The 27,962-nt window shown below is 37.5% G+C and overlaps 1 protein-coding gene across 1 annotated transcript in view; it reads right to left on the reverse strand.

Annotated features, from left to right (window-relative positions):
* The window catches only part of FSIP1 (fibrous sheath interacting protein 1), a 195,565-nt gene that overhangs the window by 161,444 nt on the left and 6,159 nt on the right, over positions 1 to 27,962 (reverse strand). Inside the window, exons 2-4 of the mRNA XM_060164296.1 lie at positions 26,771 to 26,957; positions 23,265 to 23,419; positions 12,912 to 13,005 (exon numbers count right to left, since the gene is read on the reverse strand). Of these exons, the coding sequence (XP_060020279.1) occupies positions 12,912 to 13,005; positions 23,265 to 23,419; positions 26,771 to 26,957 (436 nt within the window). The remainder of the gene's footprint in view (positions 1 to 12,911; positions 13,006 to 23,264; positions 23,420 to 26,770; positions 26,958 to 27,962) is intronic.

Here is a 27,962-nt window from a genome sequence, read left to right on the forward strand (position 1 = left end):
TTCAGACACTGTATATTTACAAGAAACTGCTAACATAAATAAATATCACTTTGCCTTAATATGAGAGAATCTGCCAGGTTATGGCACAGAAATGTTTTTGCTTAAGAAAACATGACAAGTCTCAAAGACACTACAGGATTCATCACCTACCTCTGAAACAAACCTGATTCAAGCATCTACTCGGAGACAATACAGGCAAGATACATTCACCCTAACACACAAACACCACCAAATTCATAACGTACAACTTCTGACAGTAAAAAAAAATTCATCAATCCAATTCCCTAATTTGGAATTCATAACAATCTGACATCACCAGGATTGACATTACAACCATAATCCTTGTACAATCTTTGATGAGTTAATCTAGCAAATTAGTGGTATAAGCCTTGCAGGGAGAGGGGTAAGCTACTCAAAAAGCAAAAAGGTGTAAAGTTCTTTTCAAACTTTAGTTGTTTTGCAACCACTACTATTAGGGGTCTTAAAATATTCATTAAAGCAGGCTCATCGAGTCAGCAATTTGGCAACGTTCTGTTATTGGTTTAAGTTGCATCACATATCCAAAGTGGTAATATATTTATTTTTGATCACATAATTCCTCTTTAATAGCAGTTTCACTCAATTTTAAACTAAAGTATCTAGAAAGACACAAAAATATGAAAACTTGCAATACTAAAAACTATTATAGCAAGGTGATACTGAAGCTTTTAAACCCAGGGGTTTTTCCTAGGCTGAAATCATTCGTGTGACCCTGTGGCTCTTCACCCATAGTCGCAGGGTAGTCATTGCCTCAGACAGAAGATGGGTACAGCCTAGAACAAAGGCCTCATAGCTCAGTCTTGAGTTTAAAAGACAACAGTTGTAAAAGGCAGACATTCAACTGCAGGAGCTCAACTCCTTGAGAGAGAAAAAGCATTTTCTAAATTCCAAAAGTCCTCCATTAGAAAGCTCTTCCTTATAGTCAAAAAACATTCTAATTAATGTAGAAGAAATGATGGAATTAGAAAATAACCATTTGGTAACCATCATAATAATAACTGATTCAGGTAGGAATCATCAATGGATAATAAAACTCATGGGTGAAAGTTTGAAGAATAACAGGATAATAGCCTCAGAGTATCCTTCCATGAGATAACTTATTCAGTACAAAAAGAAAAATGGTAACTTTACAGTGCAGAAACCTGGCAGACACCACCTTAATCAAATGATCAAAGTTAACATCATCAGTGACGGAACAATCAACATCATGCATTTCCTGATATGATTTATGAAGAAGAACACAGTACCACTTCTGTGGGATTTCTGCCAAAAATGCATAACTTGAACCCAATATATGGAAACATAAACAAACCCAAACTGGGCAACAGTCTACAAAATAACAGACCTATAATCTTCCAAAATGCTAATGTCATAAAACACAAAGAATGACTAAAGAGACATGACAATTAAATGCAATGCATTATATTGAATTTTCTTTTGCTAGAAAGGATTTTAGTGTGACAACTGGCAAAGCATGAAGAAAGTCTGTCAATTGGATAGTAGTATTGTATCGATACTTATTTCCTGATTTGTGTGCATGTGTGTGTCCTCTTGTGGACAGGAAGACAGAGGATGTGGTAAATGTTAACACTTGGAGAATCTGTATAAAGGGTATTTGAGAATTCTTCATACTTTTCAGACTTTAAGTCTGAAATTATATCAAAATTAGAGGTTAATAGGAAAATTTTCATATTTCCTCATTACAAACATTGTTCTGGGGGAAAAAAGTCTCCCTTGAGAGATCAAGGGCCAGACCTTGAAAGACTGAGCACAATTGTTTTATTAACTTTTTTTTAATTGAATGAAAGACTCTTTCAATTTTATAGTGCTTTACAATTTTCAACAGTTTTCAGCACAATTTTTAACAAGAGTCTTAAAAGAGGAAGATTGCAGGATTGATTTAAGTTGCTTCCTGCCACCTAGAGAAGAAAGCCCATCCCAGACAATGGGAAGGACCTAGAAGAACATCAGAGGGGATGAGTTTGCAGAAGACACAAGTGACACACACGTGAGGCTGCTCCCTGGCACTCATCCCATTAGAGGTGAAATCTTGGAGTTGGATAGGCACCAAAGAGAACGGGAAAACCAGAGCCCTGTGGGCTCTGCCTCACTGCATACCTGGAACTTGGGAGGAGACTCCACACACAGTGCTCCACACCTACCCCTGACAGCTCCAAAGCAGCAATGGCAGTGTGGCATATTTAGAGGAAGACAGGGCCTAATATATTCACCCTTTCTTTCTCCCTCTCTCTCTCTCCTCCCGACCCCAACACACACACAGAGAGAAACATATGACATACAATGGCATGACTGGCCTGTGGCATAGAAGAGAACCAGAAGTTCTCACTTTCCCCGATTAGGTAGAAACTGACCTCTTCCCACTGCACATCATGACACCAAACAAAAATGCACACATCCAAATGTCCCCTACAATTAAGAACCACCCTATTAGCCTACAGAGGAAATTTCAATAAACTCAAAATACCAAAACAATGCCCACAGTGTTATAGATTTCCACATTGACTTTTAAAACAGAGCGCTTAAAAAAAATCCTGGAGAACAAGGGAAAAGCACCATTTTCTAATTAACTATAAGGTCAATGAAGAAATAAGAGTACAATAACAACCTGTAGAGAATAATGATGATACCATACAACAAAGAATGTAGTACAAAGCTAAATCTATATGCAGAAACAAATTTATAGCAATGGGGCTTTTATCATATTGTTATGGACTGAACTGTAACCCCCCAAAATTCATACATTGAAGCCCTAACCCCCAGTGTGGCTGTATTTTACGGAGGTAATTAAAGTTGAATGAGGTTATTAGGTGGGGTACTAATCCAATAGAACTGGTGTCCTCACAAGAAGAGGAAGAGGCACCAGAGATATCTTCACCCTGCTCCTCTTCTGCCCTTGTGCACAGAGAAAAGGTCATGTGAGGACACAGTGAGAACGTGGCCGTCTGTAAGCCAGGAAGAGAGACCTCACCAAAAAACAAATTTTCCAGTACCTTGATCTTAGACGTCTAGCCTCCAAAACTGTAAGAAAATAAGTTTCTGCTGTTTAAGCCACCCAGTCTGTGGTATTTTTTTTATGGCAGCCCTAGCAGACACATATTTTAAGAGAAAATAAAATGAGCTTAACTAGTTTAACTGAAGAAGCTAGAGAAAACAATAACAAGTTCAAGAAAAGAAATATAGATAATGGTCAGAATTAGCAAAGAAATTCAAAACTGGCTCACAAAGGTATAAAAAGAAAAATACTCAAGTATAATTTTAAAAAGAGAAAACTCACTGTAATCAAGATAGCATGGTATTGGCAAAAGAATAGCCACATAGATCACTGCAACAGAATAGAGGGTTCAGAAATAGACCTGCAAAAATATAGGCAACTAATCTTTAGCAAAAGAACAAAACAGTTGAATAGAGAGAGGATAATCTCTTAAACAAATGGTGCTGGAACAACTGGATGTCCATGTGCAAAAAATAAAAAAAGAACATAGATACAGACCTTATACTTTTCACAAAAGTTAATTCAAACTGGATTATAAACCTAAATGTAAAATGCAAAACTATAAAACTTCTAAAACACAGGATAAAAATCTATATGAGCTTCAATTTAGTGACGAGTTTTTGTATACAACACCACAAGCATGATCCATGAAAGAAAAAATTGGTAAGTTAAGCTTATTAAAATTTAAAACATCTGCTCTGCAAAAGATACTGTTAAGAGAAGGAAATTACAAGCCACAGGCTGGGAGAAAATATTTGCAAAACACATATCTGACAAAGGAGTTGTATCCAAAATGTACAAAGAACTCTTAAAACTCAACAAGAAAACAACCAATCTGATTTTTTTAAATGGGCAAAAGACCTAAACAGACAACTCAGTAAAGAAAATATATATATGACAAACAAGCACCTGAAAAGATACTCAACACCCTTTGTCATTAGGGAAATGTAAATGCAAATTAAAACAACAATGAGATATCAATATATACCTATTAGAATGGCTAAAATCCAAAAAACTGACAATGCCAATTGCTGGCAAGGATGCAGAACAATAGGAACTTTCATTTTTGCTGGTGGGAATATGAAATGGTAGAGCCATTTTGGAAGACAGGCAGTTTCTTACAAAATTAAACACTTATTGTATGATCCAGCAATCCTGCTCCTACATATTTACGCCCCAAAATGGAAATTTTATGTCCACACCAAAATCTGCACACTAATGTTTAAAGCAGCTTTATTCGTATTCATCAAAAACTGGAAGCAATCAAGATATCTTTCAATAGATGAAGGGAAAAACAAACAGTGGTACATCCATAGAAAAATATTTAGTGACAAAAAGAAATCAGCCATCAAGTCACAAAAAGACATGGATGAATCTTAACTGTATATTGCTAAGTTAAAAAACCCACTCTGAAAAAGGCTACATACGGAATGATTCCAATTATACAACATTTGGAAAAGGCAAAACTAGAGAGACAGTAAAAAAATCGGTGGTGGCTAGAGGTTTGGGGGAAGAAGGGAGAGTTCAATGGCGATTCACACAGGGGACCTCTGTTTGTTTTGTTTGTTTGTTTTAACATCTTTATTGGAGTATAATTGCTTTACAATGGTGTGTTAGTTTCTGCTTAATAACAAAGTGAGTCAACTATACATATACATATATCCCCGTATCTCTTCCCTCTTGCATCTCCCTCCCTCTTGCATCTCCCTCCCTCCCACCCTCCCCATCCCACCCCTCTAGGTGGTCACAAAGCACTGAGCTGATCTCCCTGTGCTATGCGGCTGCTTTCCACTAGCTATCTGTTTTACATTCGGTAGTGTACATATGTCCATGTCACTCTTTCACTTTGTCCCAGCTTACCCTTCCCCCTCCCCCTGTCCTCAAGTCCATTCTCTAGTAGATCTGCATCTTTATTCCCTGCTCCTAGGTTCTTCATGACCATTCTTTTTTTTTTTTTTTAGATTCCATATACATGTGTTAGTATACAGTATTTGTTTTTCTCTTTCTGACTTACTTCACTCTGTATGACAGACTCTAGATCCATCCACCTCACTACAGATAACTCAATTTCATTTCTTTTTATGGCAGAGTAATATCCCATTGTATGTATGTGCCACATCTTCTTTATCCATTCATCCACAGAGGGGATCTTTAAGTGTGGTAAAACTATTCTGTATTATACCGTAACAGTGGTTACACGACACTATACATTTTTGGAAACCTATAACTTCACAGCACAGAGAGTGAACCTTAATGTACACAATTTTCAAAAGATTATTTAGGATGTCACAGAATCCCAGGATAAAATACAGAATTTGATAAAACAATCTGTGTTATCAATGTATGAAATAATGTCACTGGAGGGGGTGAAGGGAAAAATGCTCACTTTAAGTAACTGTGGAAATGAGTAGACTCTGCAAGACTAAAGGCAACAGAAACTGCACGTGAGCTCTGTACTCCAGTTGATGAGGTTATGTCCTGTGGGGTACAGGTCAACAATTCTGGTATCACTACACACATACGGTAGAATTGAACAATTAAGTAAATGGATGGCCTTTGATGAGAGCCAGGTGTTTCACTGTTGGAGTGGTGGTTACAGATAAGCAAGAGAAAAGGCTAGAATGATCCATGGGGTAATAAAGTCAGAGACCTAAGTATGAACCTATGTTTAGCCTAATACAGATACAGATGGTTACACATAGAGATATTTATAGATAAGTGTGTAACAGGTTACACAGAAGGCCTAGAGTCAACAACTCCCCAGTAACAGCAAGCACACCTAGCATCCAGATCTGGTTTCTAGTATCATTCTCCAATAAGAGGAACCAGCTGATTGGAGAAACGCTGATTCTAGGACTCAGGTAAGAAACAAAGAAGATGAGTCTGAAGCCACAAAGTGAGGAAGTGCTCACAACAACAGCAAAATAAAACACACAGTGGAGGAAATATGACAAAAGGACACAAGAGTCAACTGAACAAGCTCCCAATGGTCAAAGCTGTAAAATTTTGAGCAATGAAATAATCCAAAGTATAAACAAATATCCACAAGTCAATAGTGAAATAAATAAATAAGGAGACTAGATGAATCCCCCATGCAGAATAATTCACAATGGGACTGCCCTGGTGGTCCAGTGGTTAAGAATCTGCCTTCCAACGCAGGGGACAGGGGTTCAATCCCTGGTCGGGGAACTAAGATCCCACACGCCGCGGGGCAACTAAGCCTACGCACCACAACTACTGAGCCCGCGCCACAGCTAGAGAAGCCCAAGAGCCACAACAAAGACCCAGAGCAGAAAATTTTAAAAATAAATAAATAAAATGTAAAAATAATAATAAAGAATAATTCACAATAGTTTATGTAAATGCTCTGCCATCAAGGAAGTGATGCATAACTCCCCACTCCTTAAGTATGGGCTGCGCATAGTAACTTTCTTCTGAAGAAGACAGTACGGAAAAGAAATTTGAGAAAATTTACAGTGGAGAAACCTGACAAATACTTCCTCAGCCAGGTGATCAAAGTTAACATCAACAGTGATAAGTTATACTGATAGTATGATGGGATGTAATGAAAATGGCACTTTAACTCTATGGTCTTCCTCCCAAGAACATACAATACAAATCGAATCATGTGAAATCCATGACATAAGTCATAACTGCTGCAAATTCTACAAAATACCTGACCAGTACTCCTCAAAACTGCCAAGGTCATCAAAGACAAGGGAAGTCTGAGAAAGTGTGCAGCCAAGAGTAGCTTAAGGAGACATGAGTAAACGTACTGTGGTATACTGGATGGGATCTTGGAACAGGAAAAGGACATCAGGTAAAAACTAAAAGCCTGAATAAAGTATGGACTTTAGTTAATAATAATGTATCAATATTGGTTCATTAATTGTAACAAAGGTACCATACTAATCTTAATAAAAGGGAAACTCGTTGCAGGTATATGGAAAATCTCTGTACTTTCTTCATATTTTTCCTGTAAATCTAAAACTGCTAAAATTAAAAATTAACTTTACAAAAGTTCCAGATTAAAAAGAGAAACAAACAACTAACAAAATTAGAAATAAGAAATGGGACATATAAACAATAAGAAGGAGAATTATCATTTTTGAATGCTATATGAAGTTTTATTAGTAAAAGTTTAAATCTCAGTGAAATGGATACTTTAAAATCTCAATGATGTGGACATATTGCCAAAATTGACTCCAGAAGACTAGTAAACTGTAATACAATAGTAAATATGAAAGAAGCTGAGAAAAGAATCAGAGAATTGCCTCCAAGAAATTATTTGAACCAGATGGTTTTTCCAGTGAAATCTTTCAAATTCGGGGGAAACAGATAATCCCCATGTTATATAAACTGTTTCAAAGCTTAGAAATAAATGGACAGCTAGCCCCATTCATTTTATGAAGCTAACACAGACTGACAAAGCATACACACAACCACCACCAACCCCACCTCTACCTGCTACACCATGACATACATGCACATGGGCACACGCGCACACACAAACACACAGCTAATTTCACTTATAAATACAGACGCAAAAATTCTGAATAAATTCAGCCATTCAAATCTGGTACTAAATTAAAATAATAATCCTCCATAACCAAGAAATACATTAACCTAGGAATAAAAGACTAATTTAGTATTTAAATCTATTAATTTTGAAACATTAATTAAGTTTGTCAAGAAGAAAAAGCTTTACAATACGTTAAATAGATATTGAAATACATTGAATAAATTTCAACACTATGTCCTTATAAAGTTCTCAGAATAGGAATAAGTGTCGAAAATTAATATTATTTCCAGGTGATCATAAACTAACAAGACTCAAAGCAAACAACTAAAGGTAATTAGAATAAATAAAATAATTATTACTGAGGGCCAGAGGAGATCAATGTCCCAACTCGAACAGTCAGGCAGAGAGAGGGCCAATCCCTCCCCCCTCTACATTTTAGTTCTATTCAAGCCTTCAAAGTATTGGATGATGCCCACCCACAATCAGGACAGTATTCACTTCACTCAGTCTACCAATTCAAATGCTAGTCTCTTCCAGAAACACCCTCACAGATACACCCAGAAATAATGCTTAACCAGACATCTGGGCATCCTGTGATCCCCAAATGACACATACAATTAGCCATCACAAAGACTGGGTGGATGACGAAACCATTAACCAAGATAGCGAAAATATACAAAAAAAGAAATAGGTTTCAACCATGGGAAATAAGGAGGGGGAGAGGAGAACCAGCAGGAAATAATGAATCCAGTAAAAAAAAAAAAAAAAGTTACTATTCTATGAGTGGTCAACTGTGTCAGATGCGACAGGTATCAAATAGGATGAAAACTGGGAGGATGTCACTAGATATAGAATTTAGGAGGACCACTGATGAAGTAGTTTCTGTAGTGTGATAGGAGAAAATACAGTTGGGAAGTTGGGAAGTAAATGGAAGTTGACCAAGTAGCACTAGTAGGTGCGGACTATTCTCTCAAGAAGTCTGACCTTTAAGGAGAGGAGGGAAACCGAATGGTACCTGTTTGGGAGTAGGGTGACGAACCGAGGGAGGAGGTTTTATTTGTATGTTTTGTTGGTTTGATGGCTCTTTGATTCTGTTTTAGGGCCAGAACATTTAAGCCTGGTTAGCTGAAGGGAAGGACCCAGAGGAGACAAGAGAGATGCTCTAGGTAAGAGACAGAAAGACTGATGGATCAGGAGGCAGGAGTAGAGTGAAGGGGATGGGACATTATTGACTTTGGCCTTGGAGAAGAAGAGCACCTGCCCTCCATCTAAGGGAAGAGGGAAGAGGGTAGAGGAGCACAGTCAGAGTGCAATTTGGAGACAGAAAGCAAGAATTTGGAAGGGACTCCCAACCAGTTGGTGCATTTTCTCTGAACCCTAAGACTGCCAGGGTAAAGGACTTGCATAAGAGGATGGAAGGTTAAATACACAGTAACAATTTGGAAGAGCCACTTTGGAGAATGTAAGAGAAATTGCTAAGCAATACTGAGAATATAACAGAGGTTAAAAATCAAAAATCCTTAGCTGTACCAGTCAGCACAATTATGTGATTTTCTCCCCAAGTCCTCTGCAAATCACAGCAGAAAGAGACTACCAAATTTTCTTGGAATATTTAATCTTAACATGCAAGAGCAGAAGCAACATTTTCCTAAATTTCACAGAAAATCATTTTGAAAGAGGTATTTGCAAATTTTGAGAAATCTGACTGATTAAAGTGCCACTGTTTTGTGCTTACATGTACTTATACATTGGAGCTGGAAACACAAGGGCAAAAGTGACAAAGGCAAAAAAGAATAACCTCTATCCAAAACACCGATAACAAGCAATCCTATCACTAGATATATTCGTCTCAGAGAGTAATGAATTCTACCTCTATCCATCAGATAAATGCTAAAAACTAAGGGAAAACTCCTGGTATGGTAAATGATTTTCACATTTCTCTAGAAAAGCTTTAAAGTGATCCCTCAAAAATGTGGTGAGACAGACTTTTAAAATACTTCTGAAATCTCTAGCAAGTGCAATACTGTCCACTTTGAAACCTCAGTATTGAGGATATTATCTCTGGTTTATGAAGTCAAAATGTGGTTTAAAAAGAAATCAATTTAATGTGGTGTTTATCTTTCTCATAGAGTCAACGCCCCATTTGTGTTTAGTTCCTATAAATAAAACTAAATACACAAGTATCTTTTCTTTTTTTTTTTTTGCTATTGTTTATTTGTGATGTGATAAAGGGACTATAACATCCCCAAAGGATGCATTTTGTGTTTAGAGGGTGGGAAAACAGATTGGAAATTGCCATTCTGCCACTAGCCCAAAGTCCCTCGAGTTACTCTTAAGAAAGTTAAGGAAATGACTGGGAGAAATCAAGAAGAACACTCATCCTAAGATTTCTCCCTTTGTTTAAAGGAAAAAAATAAGAACAGCAAAAAGTAGGTTTGGGTATTTATAGATTTGTGTTTAAAGTTCAAGTCCAAATAAGCCTGGCTCTAAATTCTTCAAGAGATGCTTTTAAAGTACTATTTTAACTAGATGCCGCCACCTACTGGACAGTTTACAAGGACTTTGAGCTTTCCAGGGAACAAAGAAAAAAAATGATCATGGAGGAAAAGAGAGCAAAAGATTTCTGTTTTCATAATAAGCCTTATAAGAAACACTTTACTTTAAAATTTATGGCTATCCATAGGCTTGATCAAAATAATTTTTTAATTTTTAAAATTTTTACATTTTTAATTAAGAGGGGTAGTTGAAGTTCAGTGAATAACCTGGGAAAGAAACTAATCTCAGGACGCAACAGATATAAGCAGTGTCACAACATTTCATGATATGCGGCTATGCTGTAATAGTAGAAATATGAGACTATCAAAAATCAGTGCTAGGTGGTAAAATTGGACTCTTTCATTTCTATGCCTTTCTTTCATACATTTCTTTCATACTTGCTAATAACACATTTCATAAACTGAAGATTCCAAAAGTTACCTCTTTTGGAATAAGGTAATAATTACGTTATGTCAAATGTAAAAAAAATATATCATTAGGCTAATAATGTAGTTTATAGTAAATGCTATCTCTTTTGGGTTTTAAGATTTTTAAAGACCAGATATATATGTGACTGCTGACATGCCTAGGATGTGAAGAGCCAGCAAGACATTCCATTAAGGAACCTGTCTTCTATGAAAGGCCAGCCACCAAGAAAGTCTAATTAAATCTGAAGAACCAGGAGTACAATAGTGCTGTCTCTTCATTCTGGTGAACTAGTCAACCGTGAGCTAATCAAGACAGACGGCAGCAAGAATGAAGGGCGACAGACCCTTGATTTACCCAAAAGCATCTTTGATCCCCATTTCCTTTCACACTGACCCTACTCTCATATCTTATCTGCTCTGCACACGATAAACACTGCCAGTACACAATAAGTGACTAAGAATTCGAAATCTAAAAATTGAAACTCTGACATGGTAATGTTTAAAGCAATGATTCTCTCTGGCCAAGCCTCTGGTAACTCCAGCTTCCAGACCATGAAGTCTAAGAAGTTTCCATGTTAGAGTATTAGTACTAATCTAGCATGAACGTAGATGTCTACAGGGCCTACAGTAGTCACGTGACTCCAGAGATACAACTCTGAGCTCCATAGATTTAACCAAATGGACCTGTCATGGGCTTTTAAAATTAAATGTATCTGATAGTTCAGATTTGTTCGTGAAGAAAGGCCAGCTGAAAACAAGTCTTTCCCTCCAAGGCCTAAAGTTCACTCAGTAGTGAACTCTGTGACCAAAAGGCTAATGTCAAAAGGCCACCATGGATCCCTTTACAGAGTGGCCTGTTTTAAAGTCCTTGCTCCAGAGTCAAGCACAGCAAGTGTGGCCTCTTAGAAATGCCTCAGTGGTGAAATTAGCATTTAGCTCCTGCATTCTAAAATACAGATGCTGAACGGCAAAGGAAACCATCAACAAAACTAAAAGACAACCTACAGACTAGGAGAACATATTTGCAAATAATGTGACCAACAAGGGCTTAATTTCCAAAATAAACGAATAGCTCATACAACTCAATAACAAAAAAACAAACAAACCAATCAAAAAATGGGCAGAAGATCTAAATAGACATTTCTCAGAAGAAGACATACAGATGGCCAATAGGCACATGAAAAGATGCTCCACATAGCTAATTAATAGGGAAATGCAAATCAAAACCACAACAAGGTACCACCTCACACCATTCAGAATGGCCATCATCAAAACGTCTACAAATAATAAGTGCTGGAGAGGGTGTGGAGAAAAGGGAACTCTCCTACACTGTTGGGATGTAAATTGGTGCAGCCACTATGGAGAACAGTATGGAGGTTCCTTAAAAAACTAAAAACAGCTACCATATGATCCAGCAATCCCACTCCTGGGACCCCTACTTAGAGCCAGTCTAATGCCCAAGAGATACTATATGACCATTTAGATGATGTTAGTTAAAGGATTTCAAAAGTGTCCTGCCAAAAAATCCATGTCTTCCCAATCACTAAAACATTCATTACTAAGTAAGTAAATTAAAATAAGTTATATGATTCCACAGTACTTCTGTAGAAGAAGAAAAAGAAAGAAAAGAAGGAAGAAGGAAAAGAAGGAGGAGGAGGAGGAGGCGAATCACAAATGTACAGTTGACCCTTGAACAACATAAGTTTGAATTGCACAGGTTCACTTATACACGGATCTTTTTCAATAAATGCATACTATAGTACTACACAATCCTTGGTTGGTTGAATCAATGGATGCAGAACTGCAGGTATAGAGGGCCAACTATAAAGTTATACCTGGATTTTCAACTGCACAGCAGCAGTGCCCCTAACCACCATGTTGTTCAAGGGTCAACTGTTACATACACACAAGTGGAGGAAGTAGAAACATATGCACAGAATTAACTGGCTGGTCTCACAAACCAGAACTATGAGAGAACGGGGAAAGGACAAATCAGTAATGGATTTTTATGAAAGGGTGCAGAGGCCTGAGTGATATACCTCATGGGACAATCCCAGGCAGTTAGGGGACTGCACAAACTGGGTGTGTAGAGGCACCTAAGAGTCACAGGAAGTAAAGGCAAAGACACACTTTGTCTATTTCCTGATTTTTCACTGCCTTATCCTCCTCACCCTTGAGGAGACACAAACACTAGAAGACTCTGAAACATACCTAACTTCAGAGTGGTTCCATATAGTCCTATCCAACGTGATCATTTCCTCTAAAGAATTAAACTCACAAAGAAAAAGAAAAGGTAACTGAATTGGGACTTTTACTTTAATCCAAATATTCTATGACCCTGAGATAAAAATGAAGATGAATCAATTTTACTCACCAACAGTTTCTTCTGATGCAGCAGTTAAAGCTAGAAAGTTTTTTGTACTTTCCATCTCCTCATTACTTTGTAAAGCTTCACCATTTTTTGCAGACTAATAAAAGAGAAGTAAAAGTGTAAACATGGGAAAAGAAGGCAACTATATTCATCGATATTTTAAAAAATTCTAACATGGTTTCCAATCCTGTACATACAAACAAGAAAGTCAGATCATTTTTATTCCTTTAATTAGGGAATCTGTTAATGTTTCCTGTTCCCTCAAAATTCTGTCAATGAGTATTCCCAGATAGAGTTGGACTATGTCTATCATTATATAATTACCTTGCTTAAAGTTTCTTAAGTTTCTGTTTAATGTTTCTATAACTAATGAGTAACCTAAAGATACATCATCAAATTACAGTTTCAGATATTTCAAAATTGATACTGTATATTATTATGATTCCAGTTATAATTTATATTTCCAAGCAAGTAAAAATTTGCTTTGAGATCCAAGAGAAATAACTGACAGACTAAATTTTCCTGCTAAAATTTACACAAATTACTCTAACTTTAAGCACTGCATTTATTTTTATAAATTTATTTTATTTATTTATTTTTGGCTGCATTGGGTCTTTGTTGCTGTGCATGTGCTTTCCCTAGTTGTGGTGAGCCAAGGCCACTCTTCGTTGCAGTACGCAGGCTTCTCATTGCAGTGGCTTCTCTTTGTTGCAGAGCATGTGCTCTAAGCTTGTGGGCTTCAGTAGTTGTCGCTCATGGGCTCCACAACACAGGCTCAGTGGTTGTGGCACACGGGCTTAGTTGCTCCACAGCATGTGGGATCTTCCGGGACCGGGGCTAGAACCCATGTCCCCTGCATGGGCAGGTGTATTCTTCCCACCAGGGAAGCCGCAGCACTGCGTTTTATACATTGCTTTTTTCCATCCCAGTGGTCTTCGTGGGAACCTTGTAAAAATGTATTCTTAATCACTTTATTATTAATTCATATCATTGCCTGGGAAATTTCCTAGGAAGTCAGTCAACTAAACAAGGAGGAATTTTTCAAAAACAGCCAATCTGAAAGTAGGCATAGAGGGAATTTTCCTCAATATAATAAAGGTCATATATGAGAAACCCACAGCCAACATCATCCTCAATGGTGAAAAACTGAATCCATTCCCACTAAGATCAGGAACAAGACAAGGTTGCCCACTGTCACCACTCTTATTCAACATTGTTTTGGAAGCTTTAGCCACAGCAATCAGAGAAGAAAAACAAATAAAAGGAATCCAAATCAGAAAAAAAGAAGTAAAGCAGTCATGTTTGCAGATGACATGATACTATACATAGAGAATCCTAAAGATGACACCAGAAAACTACTAGAGCTAATCAATGAATTTGGTAAAGTAGCAGGATACAAAATAAATGCACAGAAATCTCTTGCATTCCTATACACTAATGATGAAAAATCTGAAATTGAAATTAAGGAAACACTCCCATTTACCACTGCAACAAAAAGAATAAAATATCTAGGAATAAACCTACCTAAGGAGACAAAAAACCTGTATGCAGAAAACTATAAGACACTGATGAAAGAAATTAAAGATGATACAAACAGATGGTGAGATATACCATGTTCTTGGATTGGAAGAATCAACATTGTGAAAATGACTATACTACCCAAACCGATCTACAGATTCAATGCAATACCTATCAAACTACCACTAGCATTTTTCACAGAACTAGAAAAAAAAATTTCACAAGTTGTATGGAAACACAAAAGACCCCGAACAGCCAAAGCAATCTTGAGAAAGAAAAACTGAGCTGGAGGAATCAGGCTCCCTGACTTCAGACTATACTACAAAGCTATAGTAATCAAGACAGTACGGTACTGGCACAAAAACAGAAATATAGATCAATGGAACAGGATAGAAAGCCCAGAGATAAACCCACACACATATGGTCACCCTATTTTTGATAAAGGAGGCAAGAATATACAGTGGAGAAAAGACAGCCTCTTCAATAAGTGGTGGTGGGAAAACTGGACAGCTACATGTAAAAGAATGAAATTAGAACACTCCTTAACACCATACACAAAAATAAACTCAAAATGGATTAAAGACCTAAATGTACACCAGACACTATCAAACTCTTAGAGGAAAACATAGGCAGAACACTCTATGACATAAATCACAGCAAGATCCTTTTTGACCCACCTCCTAGAGAAATGGAAATAAAAACAAAAATAAACAAATGGGACCTAATGAAACTTAAAAGCTTTTGCACTGCAAAGGAAACCATAAAGAATACAAAGAGACAACCCTCAGACTGGGAGAAAATATTTGCAAATGAAGCAACTGACAAAGATAACCTCCACAATTTACAAGCAGCACATGCAGCTCAATATCAAAAAAACAAAAAACCCGATACAAAAATGGGCAGTAGACCTAAATAGACATTTCTCCAAAGAGGACATACAGATGGCCAACAAACACATGAAAGAATACTGAACATCATTAATCATTAGATAAATGCAAATCAAAACTACAATGAGGGCTTCCCTGGTGGCGCAGTGGTTGAGAGTCCGCCTGCTGAGGCAGGGGACACAGGTTCATGCCCCAGTCCGGGAAGATCCCACATGCCGCGGAGTGGTTAGGCCCATGAGCCATGGCTGCTGAGCCTGCGCATCCAGAGCCTGTGCTCCGCAACGGGAGAGGCCACAGCAGTGAGAGGCCCGCCTACCGCAAAAAAAAAAAAAAAACTACAATGAGATATCAGCTCACACAAGTCTGAATGGCCATCATCAAAAAATCTACAAACAATAAATGCTGGAGAGGGTGTGGAGAAAAGGGAACCCTCTTGCACCATTGGTGGGAATGTAAATTGATACAGCCACTATGGAGAACAGTATGGAGGTTCCTTAAAAAATTAAAAATAGAACTACCATACAGCCCAGCAATCCCACTACTGGGCATATACCCTGAGAAAACCATAATTCAAACAGAGTCATGTACCACAATGTTCATTGCAGCTCTATTTACAATAGCCAGGACATGGAAGCAACCTAAGTGTCATTCGACAGATGAATGGATAAAGAAGATGTGGCACATATATACAATGGAATATTACTGAGCCATAAAAAGAAACGAAATTGAGTTATTTGTAGTGAGGTGGATGGACCTAGAGTCTGTCATACAGAGTGAAGTAAGTCAGAAAGAGAAAAACAAATACCATATACTAACACATATATATGGAATCTTAAGAAAAAAAAATGGTCATGAAGAACCTAGGGGCACGACAGGAATAAAGACACAGACCTACTAGAGAACAGACGTGAGGACACAGGGAGGGGGAAGGGTAAGCTGCGACAAAGTGAGAGAGTGGCATGGACATATATACACTACCAAATGTAAAGCCCATAGCTAGTGGGAAGCAGCCGCATAACACAAGGAGATCAGCTTGGTGCTTTGTGACCACCTAGAGGGGTGGGATAGGAAGGGTGGGAGGGAGGGAGTTGCGAGAGGGAAGAGATATGGGGATATATGTATAGCTGATTCACTTTGTTATAAAGCAGAAACTAACACACCATTGTAAAGCAATTACACTCCAATAAAGATGTTGAGAGATTGATTCAAGATGCAGAGTAGAAGCACGTGCTCTCACTCCCTCTTACAAGAACACCAGAATTACAACTAACTGATGAAAAATCATTGACAGGAAGACACTGGAACTGACCAAAAAAGATACCCCACAACCAAAGACAAAGGAGACGCCACAGTGAGATGGTAGGAGGGCTGCAATCACAATAAAATCAAATTCCGTAACTGCTGGGTGGGTGACTCACAAACTGGAGAAACATACACCACAGAAGTCCACCCACTGGAGTGAAGATTCTGAGACCCATGTCAGGCTTCCCAATCTGGGGGTCTGGCAACAGGAGGAGGAATTCCTAGACAATCAGACTTTGAAGGCTAGTGGGATTTGACTGCAGGACTTCGACAGGACTGGGGGAAACAGAGACTCCACTCTTGGAGGGCACACACAAAGTAGCGTGCTCATCGGGACCCAAGGGAAGGAGCAGTGGCCCCACAGGAAACTGAACCAGACCTACCTGCTACATTTGGAGGGTCTCCTGCAGAGGCGGGGGTGGCTGTGTGTCACTGTGAGGACAAGGACACTGGCAGCAGAAGTTCTGGGAAGTACTCCTTGGCGTAAGCCCTCCCAGAGTCTGCCATTAGCCCAACCAAAGAGCCCAGGTAGGCTCCAGTATTGGGTCCCCTCAGGCCAAACAACAAACAGGGAGAGAACCCAGCCCCACACATCAGCAGACAAGTGGATAAAAGTTTTACTGAGCTCTGCCCACCAAAGCAACAGCCAGCTCTACCCACCACCAGTCGCTCCCATCAGGAAACGTGCACAAGCCTCTTAGATAGCCTCATCCACCAAAGGGAAGACAGCAGAACAAGAACTACAATCCTGCAGCCTGTGGAACAAAAACCACATTCACAGAAAGGTACACAAGATGAAAAGGCAGAGGGCTATGTACCAGATGAAGGAACAAGATAAAACCCCCCCAAAAAACTAAATGAAGTGGAGATAGGCAACCTTCCAGAAAAAGAATTCAGAATAATGATAGGGAAGATGATCCAGGACCTTGGAAAATGAATGGAGGCAAAGATCGAGAAGATGCAAGAAATGTTTAACAAAGATCTAGAAGAATTAAAGAACAAACAGAGATGAACAACACGATAACTGAAATGAAAAATATACAAGAACGAATCAATAGCACAATAACTGAGGCAGAAAAACAGATAAGTGACCTGAAGACAGAATGGTGGAATTCACTGCTGCACAACAGAATAAAGAAAAAAGAATGAAAAGAAAGGAAGACAGCCTAAGAGACCTCTGGGACAACATTAAAAGCAACAACATTCGCATTATATGGGTCCCAGAAGGACAAGAGAGAGAGAAAGGAAACAAGAAAATATTTGAAGAGATTATAGTAGAAAACTTCCCTAACATGGGAAAGGAAATAGCCACCCAAGTCCAGGAAGTGCAGCGAGTCCCATACAGGATAAATCCAAGGAGAAACACGCCGAGACACATAGTAATCAAATTGGCAAAAATTAAAGACAAAGAAAAATTATTGAAAGCAGCAAGGGAAAAACGACAAATAACATAAAAGGGACCTCCCATAAGGTTAACAGCTGATTTCTCAGCAGAAACTCCACAAGCCAGAAGGAAGTGGCATGATATATTTAAAGTGATGAAAGGGAAGAACCTACAACCAAGATTACTCTACCCGGCAAGGATCACATTCAGATTCGATGGAGAAATCAAAAGCTTTACAGACAAGCAAAAGCTAAGACAATTCAGCACCACCAAACCAGCTCTACAACAAATGCTAAAGGAACTTCTCTAAGTGGGAGAAGAAAAAGACCTACAAAAGCAAACCAAAAACAATTAAGAAAATGGTATAGGAACATACATATCAATAATTACCTTAAACATAAATGAAATAAATGCTCCAACCAAAAGACACAGGCTTGCTGAATGGATACAAAAACAAGACCCACGTATATGCTGTCTACAAGAGACACACTTCAGACCTAGGGACACATACAGAATGAAAGTGAGGGGATGGAAAAAGATATTCCATCCCCTGAAGTAGCTATACTCATAACAGATAAAATAGACTTTAAAATAGAGAACGTCACAAGAGACAAGGAAGGACACTACATAATGATCAAGGGATCAATCCAAGAAGAACATATAACAATTATAAATATATATGCACCCAACAGAGGAGCACCTCAATACATAAGGCAACTGCTAACAGCTCTAAAAGAGGAAATCGACAGCAACACAATAATAGTGGGGGACTTTAACACCTCACTTACACCAATGGACAGATCATCTAAACAGAAAATTAATAAGAAAACACAAGCTTTAAATGACACAATAGACCACACAGATTTAACTGATATTTATAGGACATTCCGTCCAAAAACCACAGATTAAACTTTCTTCTCAAGTGTGCATGGAACATTCTCCAGGATAGATCACATCCTGGGTCACGAATCAAGCCTAAGTAAATTTAAGAAAACTGAAATCCTATCAAGCATCTTTTCTGACCACAACACTATGAGATTAGAAATCAATTACAGGGTAAAAAATGTAAAAAGCACAAACCCACGGAGGCCAAACAATACATTACTAAATAACCAAGAGATCACTGAAGAAATCAAAGAGGAAATCAAAAAATACTTAGAGACAAATGGCAATAAAAACACGATGATCCAAAACCTATGGGATGCAGCAAAAGCACTTCTAAGAGGGGAGTTTATAGCTATGCAAGCCTACCTCAAGAAACAAGAAAAATCTCAAAGAAACAACCTAAAATTACACCTAAAGGAACTAAAGAAAGAAGAACAAAACCCAAAGTTAGCAGAAGGAAAGAAATCATAAAGTTCAGAGCAGAAATAAATGAAATAGAAACAAAGCAAACAATAGCAAAGATCATAAAACTAAAAGCTGGTTCTTTGAGAAGATAAACAAAATTGATAAACTATTAGCCAGACTCATCAAGAAAAAGGGGGAGAGGACTCAAATCAATAAAATTCGAAATGAAAAAGGAGAAATCACAACTGACACTGAAGAAATACAAAGGATTATAAGAGATTACTACAAAAAACTCTATGCCATAAAAATGGACAACCTGGAAGAAATGGACAAATTCTTAGAAAGGTATAATCTTCCAAGACTGAACCACGAAGAAATAGAAAATATGAACAGACCAATCACAAGTAATGAAATTGAAGCTGTGTTTAAAAGTCTTCCAACAAACAAAAGTCTAGAACCAGATGGCTTCACAGGTGAATTCTATCAAACATTTAGAGAAGAGCTAACACCCATCCTTCTCAAACTCTTCCCAAAAATTGCAGAGGAAGGAACACTCCCAAACTCATTCTATGAGGCCACCAGCACCCTGATACCAAAACCAGACAAAGATACTACAAAAAAAGAAAATTACAGACCAATATCACTGATGAATATAGATGCAAAAATCCTCAACAAAATACTAGCAAACAGAATCCAACAACACATTAAAAGGATCATACACCATGATCAAGTGGGATTTATCCCAGGGATGCAAGGATTCTTCAATATACGCAAATCACTCAATGTGATACACCATATTAACAAATTTAAGAATAAAAACCATATGATCATCTCAATAGATGCAGAGAAAGCTTTTGACAAAATTCAACAGCCATTTATGATAAAAACTCTCCAGAAACTGGGCATAGAGCGAACCTACCTCAACATAAAAGGGGCCATATATGACAAACCCACAGCAAACATCATTCTCAATGGTGAAAAACTGAAAGCATTTCCTCTAAGATCAGGAATGAGATAAGGGTGTCCACTCTCACCACTATTATTCAACATAGTTTTGGAAGTCCTAGCCCCAGCAATCAGAGAAGAAAAAGAAATAAAAGGAATACAAATTGGAAAAGAAGTAAAACGGTCACTGTTCGCAGATGACATGATACTATACATAGAGAATCCTGAAGATGACACCAGAAAACTACTAGAGCTAATCAATGAATTTGGTAAAGTTGCAGGATACAAAATTAATGCACAGAAATCTCTTGCATTCCTATACACTAATGATGAAAAATCTGAAAGAGAAATTAAGGGAACACTCCCATTTACCACTGCAACAAAAAGAATAAAATACCTAGGAATAAACCTACCTAGGGAGACAAAAGACCTGTATGTAGAAAACTATAAGACACTGTTGAAAGAAATTAAAGATGATACTGACAGATGGAGAGATATTCCATGTTCTTGGATTAGAAGAATCAATATTGTGAAAATGACTATACTACCCAAAGCAATCTACAGATTCGATGCAATCCCTACCAAACTACCAATGGCACTTTTTACAGAACAAGAACAAAAAGTCTTAAAATTTGTATGGAAACACAAAAGACCCCGAATAGCCAAAGCAGTCTTGAGGGGAAAAAACGGAGCTGGAGGAATCAGACTCCCTGACTTCAGACTCTACTACAAAGCTACAGTAATCAAGACATTATGGTACTGGCACAAAAACAGAAATATAGATCAATGGAACAGGATAGAAAGCCCAGAGATAAACCCACTCACCTACAGTCAACTAATCTATGACAAAGGAGGCAAGGATATACAATGGAGAAAAGACAGTCTCTTCAATAAGTGGTGCTGGGAAAACTGGACAGCTACATGTAAGAGAATGAAATTCGAAAACTTCCTAACACTATACACAAAAATAAACTCAAAAAGGATTAAAGAACTAAATGTACACCAGACACTGTCAAACTCTTAGAGGAAAACATAGGAAGAACACTCTTTGACATAAATCACAGCAAGATCTTTTTAGATCCACCTCCTAGAGTAATGGAAATAAAAACTAAATAAAAAAATGGGACCTAATGAAACTTAAAAGCTTTTGCAAAGCAAAGGAAACTACAAACAAGACAAAAAGACAACCCTCAGAATGGGAAAAATATTTGTAAATGAATCAATGGACAAAGGATTAATCTCCAAAATATATAAACAGCTCATGCAGCTCAATATTAAAAAAACAAACAACCCAATCAAAAAATGGGCAGAAGACCTAAATAGACATTTCTCCAAAGAGGACATACAGATGACCAAGAAGCACATGAAAAGCTGCTCAACATCACTAATTATTAGAGAAATGTAAATCAAAACTACAATGAGGTATCACCTCATACCAGTTATAATGGCCATCATCAGAAAATCTACAAACAACAAATGCTGGAGAGGGTGTGGAGAAAGGGAACCCTCTTGCACTGTTGGTGGGAATGTAAATTGATACAGCCACTAAGGAGACCAGTATGCAGGTTCCTTAAAAAACTAAAAATAGAATTACCATATGACCCAGCAATCCCACTACTGGGCATATACCCAGAGAAAACCATAATTCAAAAAGACACATGCACCCCAATGTTCACTGCTGCGTTATTTACAATAGCCAGGTCAAGGAAGCAACCTAAATGCCCACTGACAGAAGAATGGATAAAGAGGATGTGCTACATATATGCAATGGAATATTAGTCATAAAAAGGAACTAAATTGGGTCATTTGTAGAGACGTGGATGAATCTAGAGACCGCCATACAGAGTGAAGTCAGAAGAGAAGAACAAATATCGTATATTAACACATATATGTGGAACCTAGAAAAATGTTACAGATGAACCAGTTTGCAGGGCAGAAACAGAGACACAGATGTAGAGAACAAATGTATGGACACCAAGGGTGGAAAGCAGTGGGGGTGGGGGTGGGGGTGTGTGTGATGAATTGGGAGATTGGAATTGACATGTATACACTGGTGTGTATAAAATGGAAGACTAATAAGAACCTGCTGTATAAAAAAATAAATAAAATAAAATCCAAAAAAAAACAAAAAAAGCATTTATAGTTTTGGCTTGCACATTCGGTGACCCCACCTGGAGTCTAATTTTGACTTTGATGTGAGATAGTAAGCTAAATTTATCTTATGTCCCTGCACTATTTAATTAGCCCATCCATTTGTTGTAATCCCACTTCTGCAATAAATAAATGTCCACTTAAAAAAAAATACCAATCTGTTATTATAATGGTCCTTACCTTAAAAGTGCTCTCCTTTGAGGGGCAAAGTTCAAATATGAGCCAATGGCTATGCATCAAGTCAGTGCCAACATGTGGTCAACTTCCGCCCCTCAATACCACAGAGAATAAAAGGTCCAAGAAGGCCAAGGAGAATTCATTGAGACAGAAGCAAATACAGCATGGTCACAGGCCACAAGCATTTTACAGCTCCCCAAAGACAGCCTGACCAGCATGTGAAATAGTCAACTTCCTGCTTGTTTGTCACAAAAGTTTACTCAAATAATAATGGTAACCAGGGGGGTTAAATTTTTGTGTATTTGTGTACTTATGTCCAAATTGTAAGCTCGCTGAAGAAAAAGCAGACATATATACTTGATGAAGGTAGGCACCAGATCCCTTTCTATTCCAGAGATGGAGGACCCAGGCCTGACACTGGTGACAGAGGCCTATGGTGATGCCTGTCCACTGTCCATGGGGAATGAACATGCCCAGTGCAGTGCCTGAAATCCGGAATCCTGCAGTCACCTTCTCCAGTTCCAGAAAACTATCTCCCTCAATACCCCCCTGCCCCATACACACACATATACACACCACTGCCCTACCTCCACAAAATAAATTAAGGCAGACCACACTAACACTACCAGAGTCCATGCTTTTCTTACTCATCTTAGAGGAAGTTGTTTCTCACATGTCAGCATAAGATTATACAATTCTTACCTTAAGTTTTTCCAACAGCTTTATTCTCATTTCTAGACCTTGCTTCTTAATTTCTTTTTCTCTGTGTTCTCTCTTCACCAATATCTTATCAAGCCTCTTCATCTTCTGAATAGCGTCTTGAAGTTGAGAATCTAATTCTTTTATTTCAGATTCATCTATATATGCTGAAAGTAGGAATGAGCTTGAAGTTTAGTAAAATCATAAAGCCTTTTCCTTCTTGTTTTGTTTTTACTATTTGTTCTTTCATTCAACAAATGTTTATGGCTGATGGTAATAACTAACACTGGTGTCATATATCTTGGTTTACAAGGTGCTTTCACATATTTTTTTCACATAATTATCTAACAACCCTGTGAAATAGACATTTACCTCTATTTTACGGTTGAGATAACTGGGTCCTTTCAAATAGCTAATAAATTATAGCACTGAATTCAGAAGTGGATCTCGTATGATTTTAAATCCCAAATTCTTTCTCCTTCATTCTGCTATACTTTCTATATTCATAACTAACAAATAAAGAATAAGACAAAGACCCTATCCTAAAGCTGCTTCAGACTAACTGAAAGAGAAGTCATGTACACAAATAGCTACAGTAAAATGTAGCATGTCATAGAGACAAAGAGCGATTCCAACGTGTTAGAAACAAATTCAGAAAAGTACACAGTGTATCTTAACACCTTTAATCTATGCCTCTCCCATTTGTTCTATCTTCCTAAAGCACCTAAAAATGTTCTTGAATTGTGGATAATTGATAGTAACTTATTTGAAATTAGGAACTCTTTAGAACTTCTGTCATTCAAGTTTTAACTTACCATTATGAATAATAATATTAATAATTATCATTATGATTAATGATAATATTAATAATAGCAGCTAACATTTATAGAGTTACCTGATAGGCACAGTCTTAAGTGCTTTTTTACATTCATTATCTCATGTAATCTTCACCGTAAACCAGCAAGATGGTATATTGTAACGGAGTTACATATATGTCCGAGATATATCATCTTATAACTAGTAAATGCCAGAGTCAGTTTCCACCCGATCTGTCTGACTGCAGAGCCAAAGCTCTTCACCACCACGAGATACTTCCTCTGTAAGGTCTGACGAAAGATGATAATCTGGCAATGAGCATAAATGCTCAAGTTCTAAAGTCTCAGCCACCCCAGCTTAGATCATTAGAAATGGCATATTATGCAAAGAAAAGTCAAGTTTTGCAACTTTTGAAAATACAGAGCCCAGTGATGCTTCCCTATAATGTATATCACTTCTTCTTAAAAGAAAAGGAGATATGTTTCGAGGGAATAAGCTTAGCCAAAAACAATACTAATCTTACTAATAAGGAGACCCTACGAATCATATGGCTCACGTACATCGAATGCAACAGCCTCTAGTTCTAATTCCCAACCACCAGCCCTAGCATTCTCAGGCCCCATTGTACATGGGTGGTCTATCCAGCAGGCATTTTGAAGTAACTCTTGCAGTACGGAAACAGTATAAACAAATACACTGTAAATGGGGCCAATAGCTAATCTCAACTCTAATACCTTGTTTCCTAATAACTGTAACCCTGAGTCACCTGGCCCTAGAGCTGATCTCATCCCAAACATACTCTAAATCAGCAGTTCACAAAGTTTATGAGCTCAGCTTCCCTTTACAGTTTATAAATTATGGAGAACCCAAAGTACCTTTTATTTATGTGAGTTACATCTATTGATAATTACCATATTAGAAATCAAAACTGAAAATATTATATGTGTTTATTTATTCATTTAAAAATAATTAACATGGTATTACTAATTACATGCTAATATAAATACAGCACTTTTATAACAACCAAATTTTCCAAAAAAAATATTGAGAAGAATGGCAATATTTTAAATTTCTAGTATCTGGATTAACAGAACACAGCTGGATTCTCATCTCTGCTTCAAAGCCAATCTATTGTAATCTGTTACTCAGTTAAAGTATTGACTGTATGAAGAAAATCTGGCCTCGTACAGTAGTTGGAAAGGGGAGGAGAAATTTAATACCCTTTTCAGATAATTGTGGATATTCTTCCTTGATACTAATATCAAAACTGGACAAGGGGTAGTTTCTTAAAGGTTAGTTGTAATGTGAAATCTGTAACCCTATCGGTGAGCTTTTTGTATTTGTTCCATAAATCCATGGATCTATCTTTCATTTGAATGGATCTTTTATCCTGCATTGCTTATTTGGAAAATAGTGGTTCACTGAATTATGCAGACCTTCAAATATTAATGTTTTCAGTATACAATATGAAAAAATCACATGTGTTAATACTGTCACCAATTTTTATCAGAAAAGTCTAAGTACTGGGAAGCTGTAAAGCTCATGTTGACATACACAAATTTTCCAAGATTCTAATTTTTCACTTGAAAGCTGAAATTTTATCATTGACATAAAATACTGTCAGTTGCTTTCCTTGAAATAACAGGCCCAGTTCATTTTTTTTAAAATGTCTGCCAAATATCTAAGTCTGAATGATAATAGATGATCTGTCACTCATTCTTTCTAGTAAAAATGGTGTCCCATTAAAAAGTGGCCAGTTCAGCTCTCAGCTTAAATTATCACACCAGTACTTTTCCTCAACACGAACTTCACATTTTGGCACACAGCAGAATCGCTGTATATGTACCTACCATTTCACCACACAAGATATTAAAAAGATGTGTACTCAAAGGTCAAGATTAAATAGAATTTAAATTTTTTACTGCTCCATCAAGGACATTCTTGCGTGACACTGGCTATTTCTTTTCTCTGCCCATGCCAGGTCTTGAAGAACACAATGACTATTAGTACAATTTGGTGCCATTCATTGCCTTGATTCATGCTAAAGCACCAGCAATTTTACCCACCATTGCTTTTGTACCATCAGTGAAACCAACAATTCAGTGAGCAAAAAGGCAAACAGCATTATTTCAATATTACAATGAATCATATCACTGATATATCAGTATTATGATGAAAGTAGTTTTGACTTTGCAGAGTTCCTAAAAAGGGTCTCAGGGCCCAGGGCTCTGTCAGTCCATGTTTTGAGAACTGCTGTTCTAATTCACTCTGACCTGTATTAATTAATACCAGTATTAATACCCACGAAATAATGGAGTCTCTTAAAATCCAGAAGTTATTAAGATCAAATGGGATTATCCCTTAAAAGGCATTTATAAATTACAGGATATATTCTACTGTACAATTTTCAAAAAGATCAATAAATCATGTCATAAAATGCAGAAATACTTCCTACTTGATTAATGTAAAATGACTACAATAACAATTTTATTAAATGACATATTTTATTATTTTTCTAAGTGTATTTAAGAACTCTTAATATTCTTATAAATGAAAACTGGTGATTTGCTTGCTCACAAAAAAGTCTCTTTTTTTATTATTTCTACTTAGCAGATAAAATAAATATGTAATTCTAGTATTTTAACTATAGCATCAGTAATTATCATTAGCCAATCACCAAGTGATTATCCTACCTGAACATTCAGGGATTATCTGATGCTGAACCAAGTTCGAATTTTCATCTGATCCCTCTTCAGCCAGTTTTATTTTCTCAGAGTAGTTTTCCCCTTTATCATCATTACTGTTTCTACCTTCCTCTGTATTACTACTGCCTTCTGAGTGGCCTTCTTTACCAGAGTTCAGATTGATTGCAGTATCAACCTAAAAATTATTTCCAAAGAAACAGTTTTCAAAAGTAAAAGTAAAAAAAATTTTTTTTAATTTTAAATTTCTAGACTATTTTAACTCTAATGTAAGTATATGTGAGGACATATATATATATAGTAGCATTAAATGATTCTAGAAATATGACACTTAATTAAATGTAATTTAAATACACAATTAAATTTAATAATATTTGCACCAAAGTAATATGCACCACTCTCCAGCAATTTCTAGCAATAATAGAGAAGGGTCAGGAATCAGTCCCAAAGAGAACTGCTCTCTGCCAAGCTCTGGGGTTGAAGCATGATGGCCCCTGCTCTCTGAGCTTACCCTCAGATGGACAGTGAAGGGTCTAGAGCTGGGCTGTCCAATACAATAGCCACTCGCCACACGTGGCTACTGAACAGCTGCAAAGTGAACAGGCTGAACTGCGACATGCTTCTAATGGAGTTCTTCAAATCATAACCATGTGCTTTGCTGAATAATTTATTTTTACACTATTCACAGTTTTTCTATTTCATTTTGGTTTCTCTTTCCATTTTAGCAAAGTTCATTTTGAATACACCAGTTTGGTGCAGCTGTGTTTTCCTGAGAGAGAACAAGAAAAGACATCCATGGCTGCACCAGGAAAAAACAGACATCATAGGGCCCTGAGGGCTGTGCTTGGCAATATGAGTCACAGTGGAGGTGAACACAGCCCATGGGAGAGGCAAAACCTCAGGGACAGCAGGTCAGCCACTGCTGAGACGAGTACCTTTCTCCTCCAACGGAGGGACTGTCTGCTCCAGCCCTTCAGGGGTCAGCCCTTGGAGGCTTTTATGGTCATGGTCCACACCCCACCACTGTAATCTGTGCGCCCTTGTGAATCTCCAGGACAGAAGATAGACGGTGCTGAGAATTAAACTGTCAGGGACACAGGACTGCATGAGCACCTATGTTCACCTGAACTAGGACATAAGCCCCAGCAGAAATGAGCTGAGCCAGTGGTATAAAAATCATAGC

Source organism: Lagenorhynchus albirostris, chromosome 1, assembly GCF_949774975.1.
Source record: "Lagenorhynchus albirostris chromosome 1, mLagAlb1.1, whole genome shotgun sequence".
In the NCBI taxonomy this organism is placed as follows: domain Eukaryota; kingdom Metazoa; phylum Chordata; class Mammalia; order Artiodactyla; family Delphinidae; genus Lagenorhynchus; species Lagenorhynchus albirostris.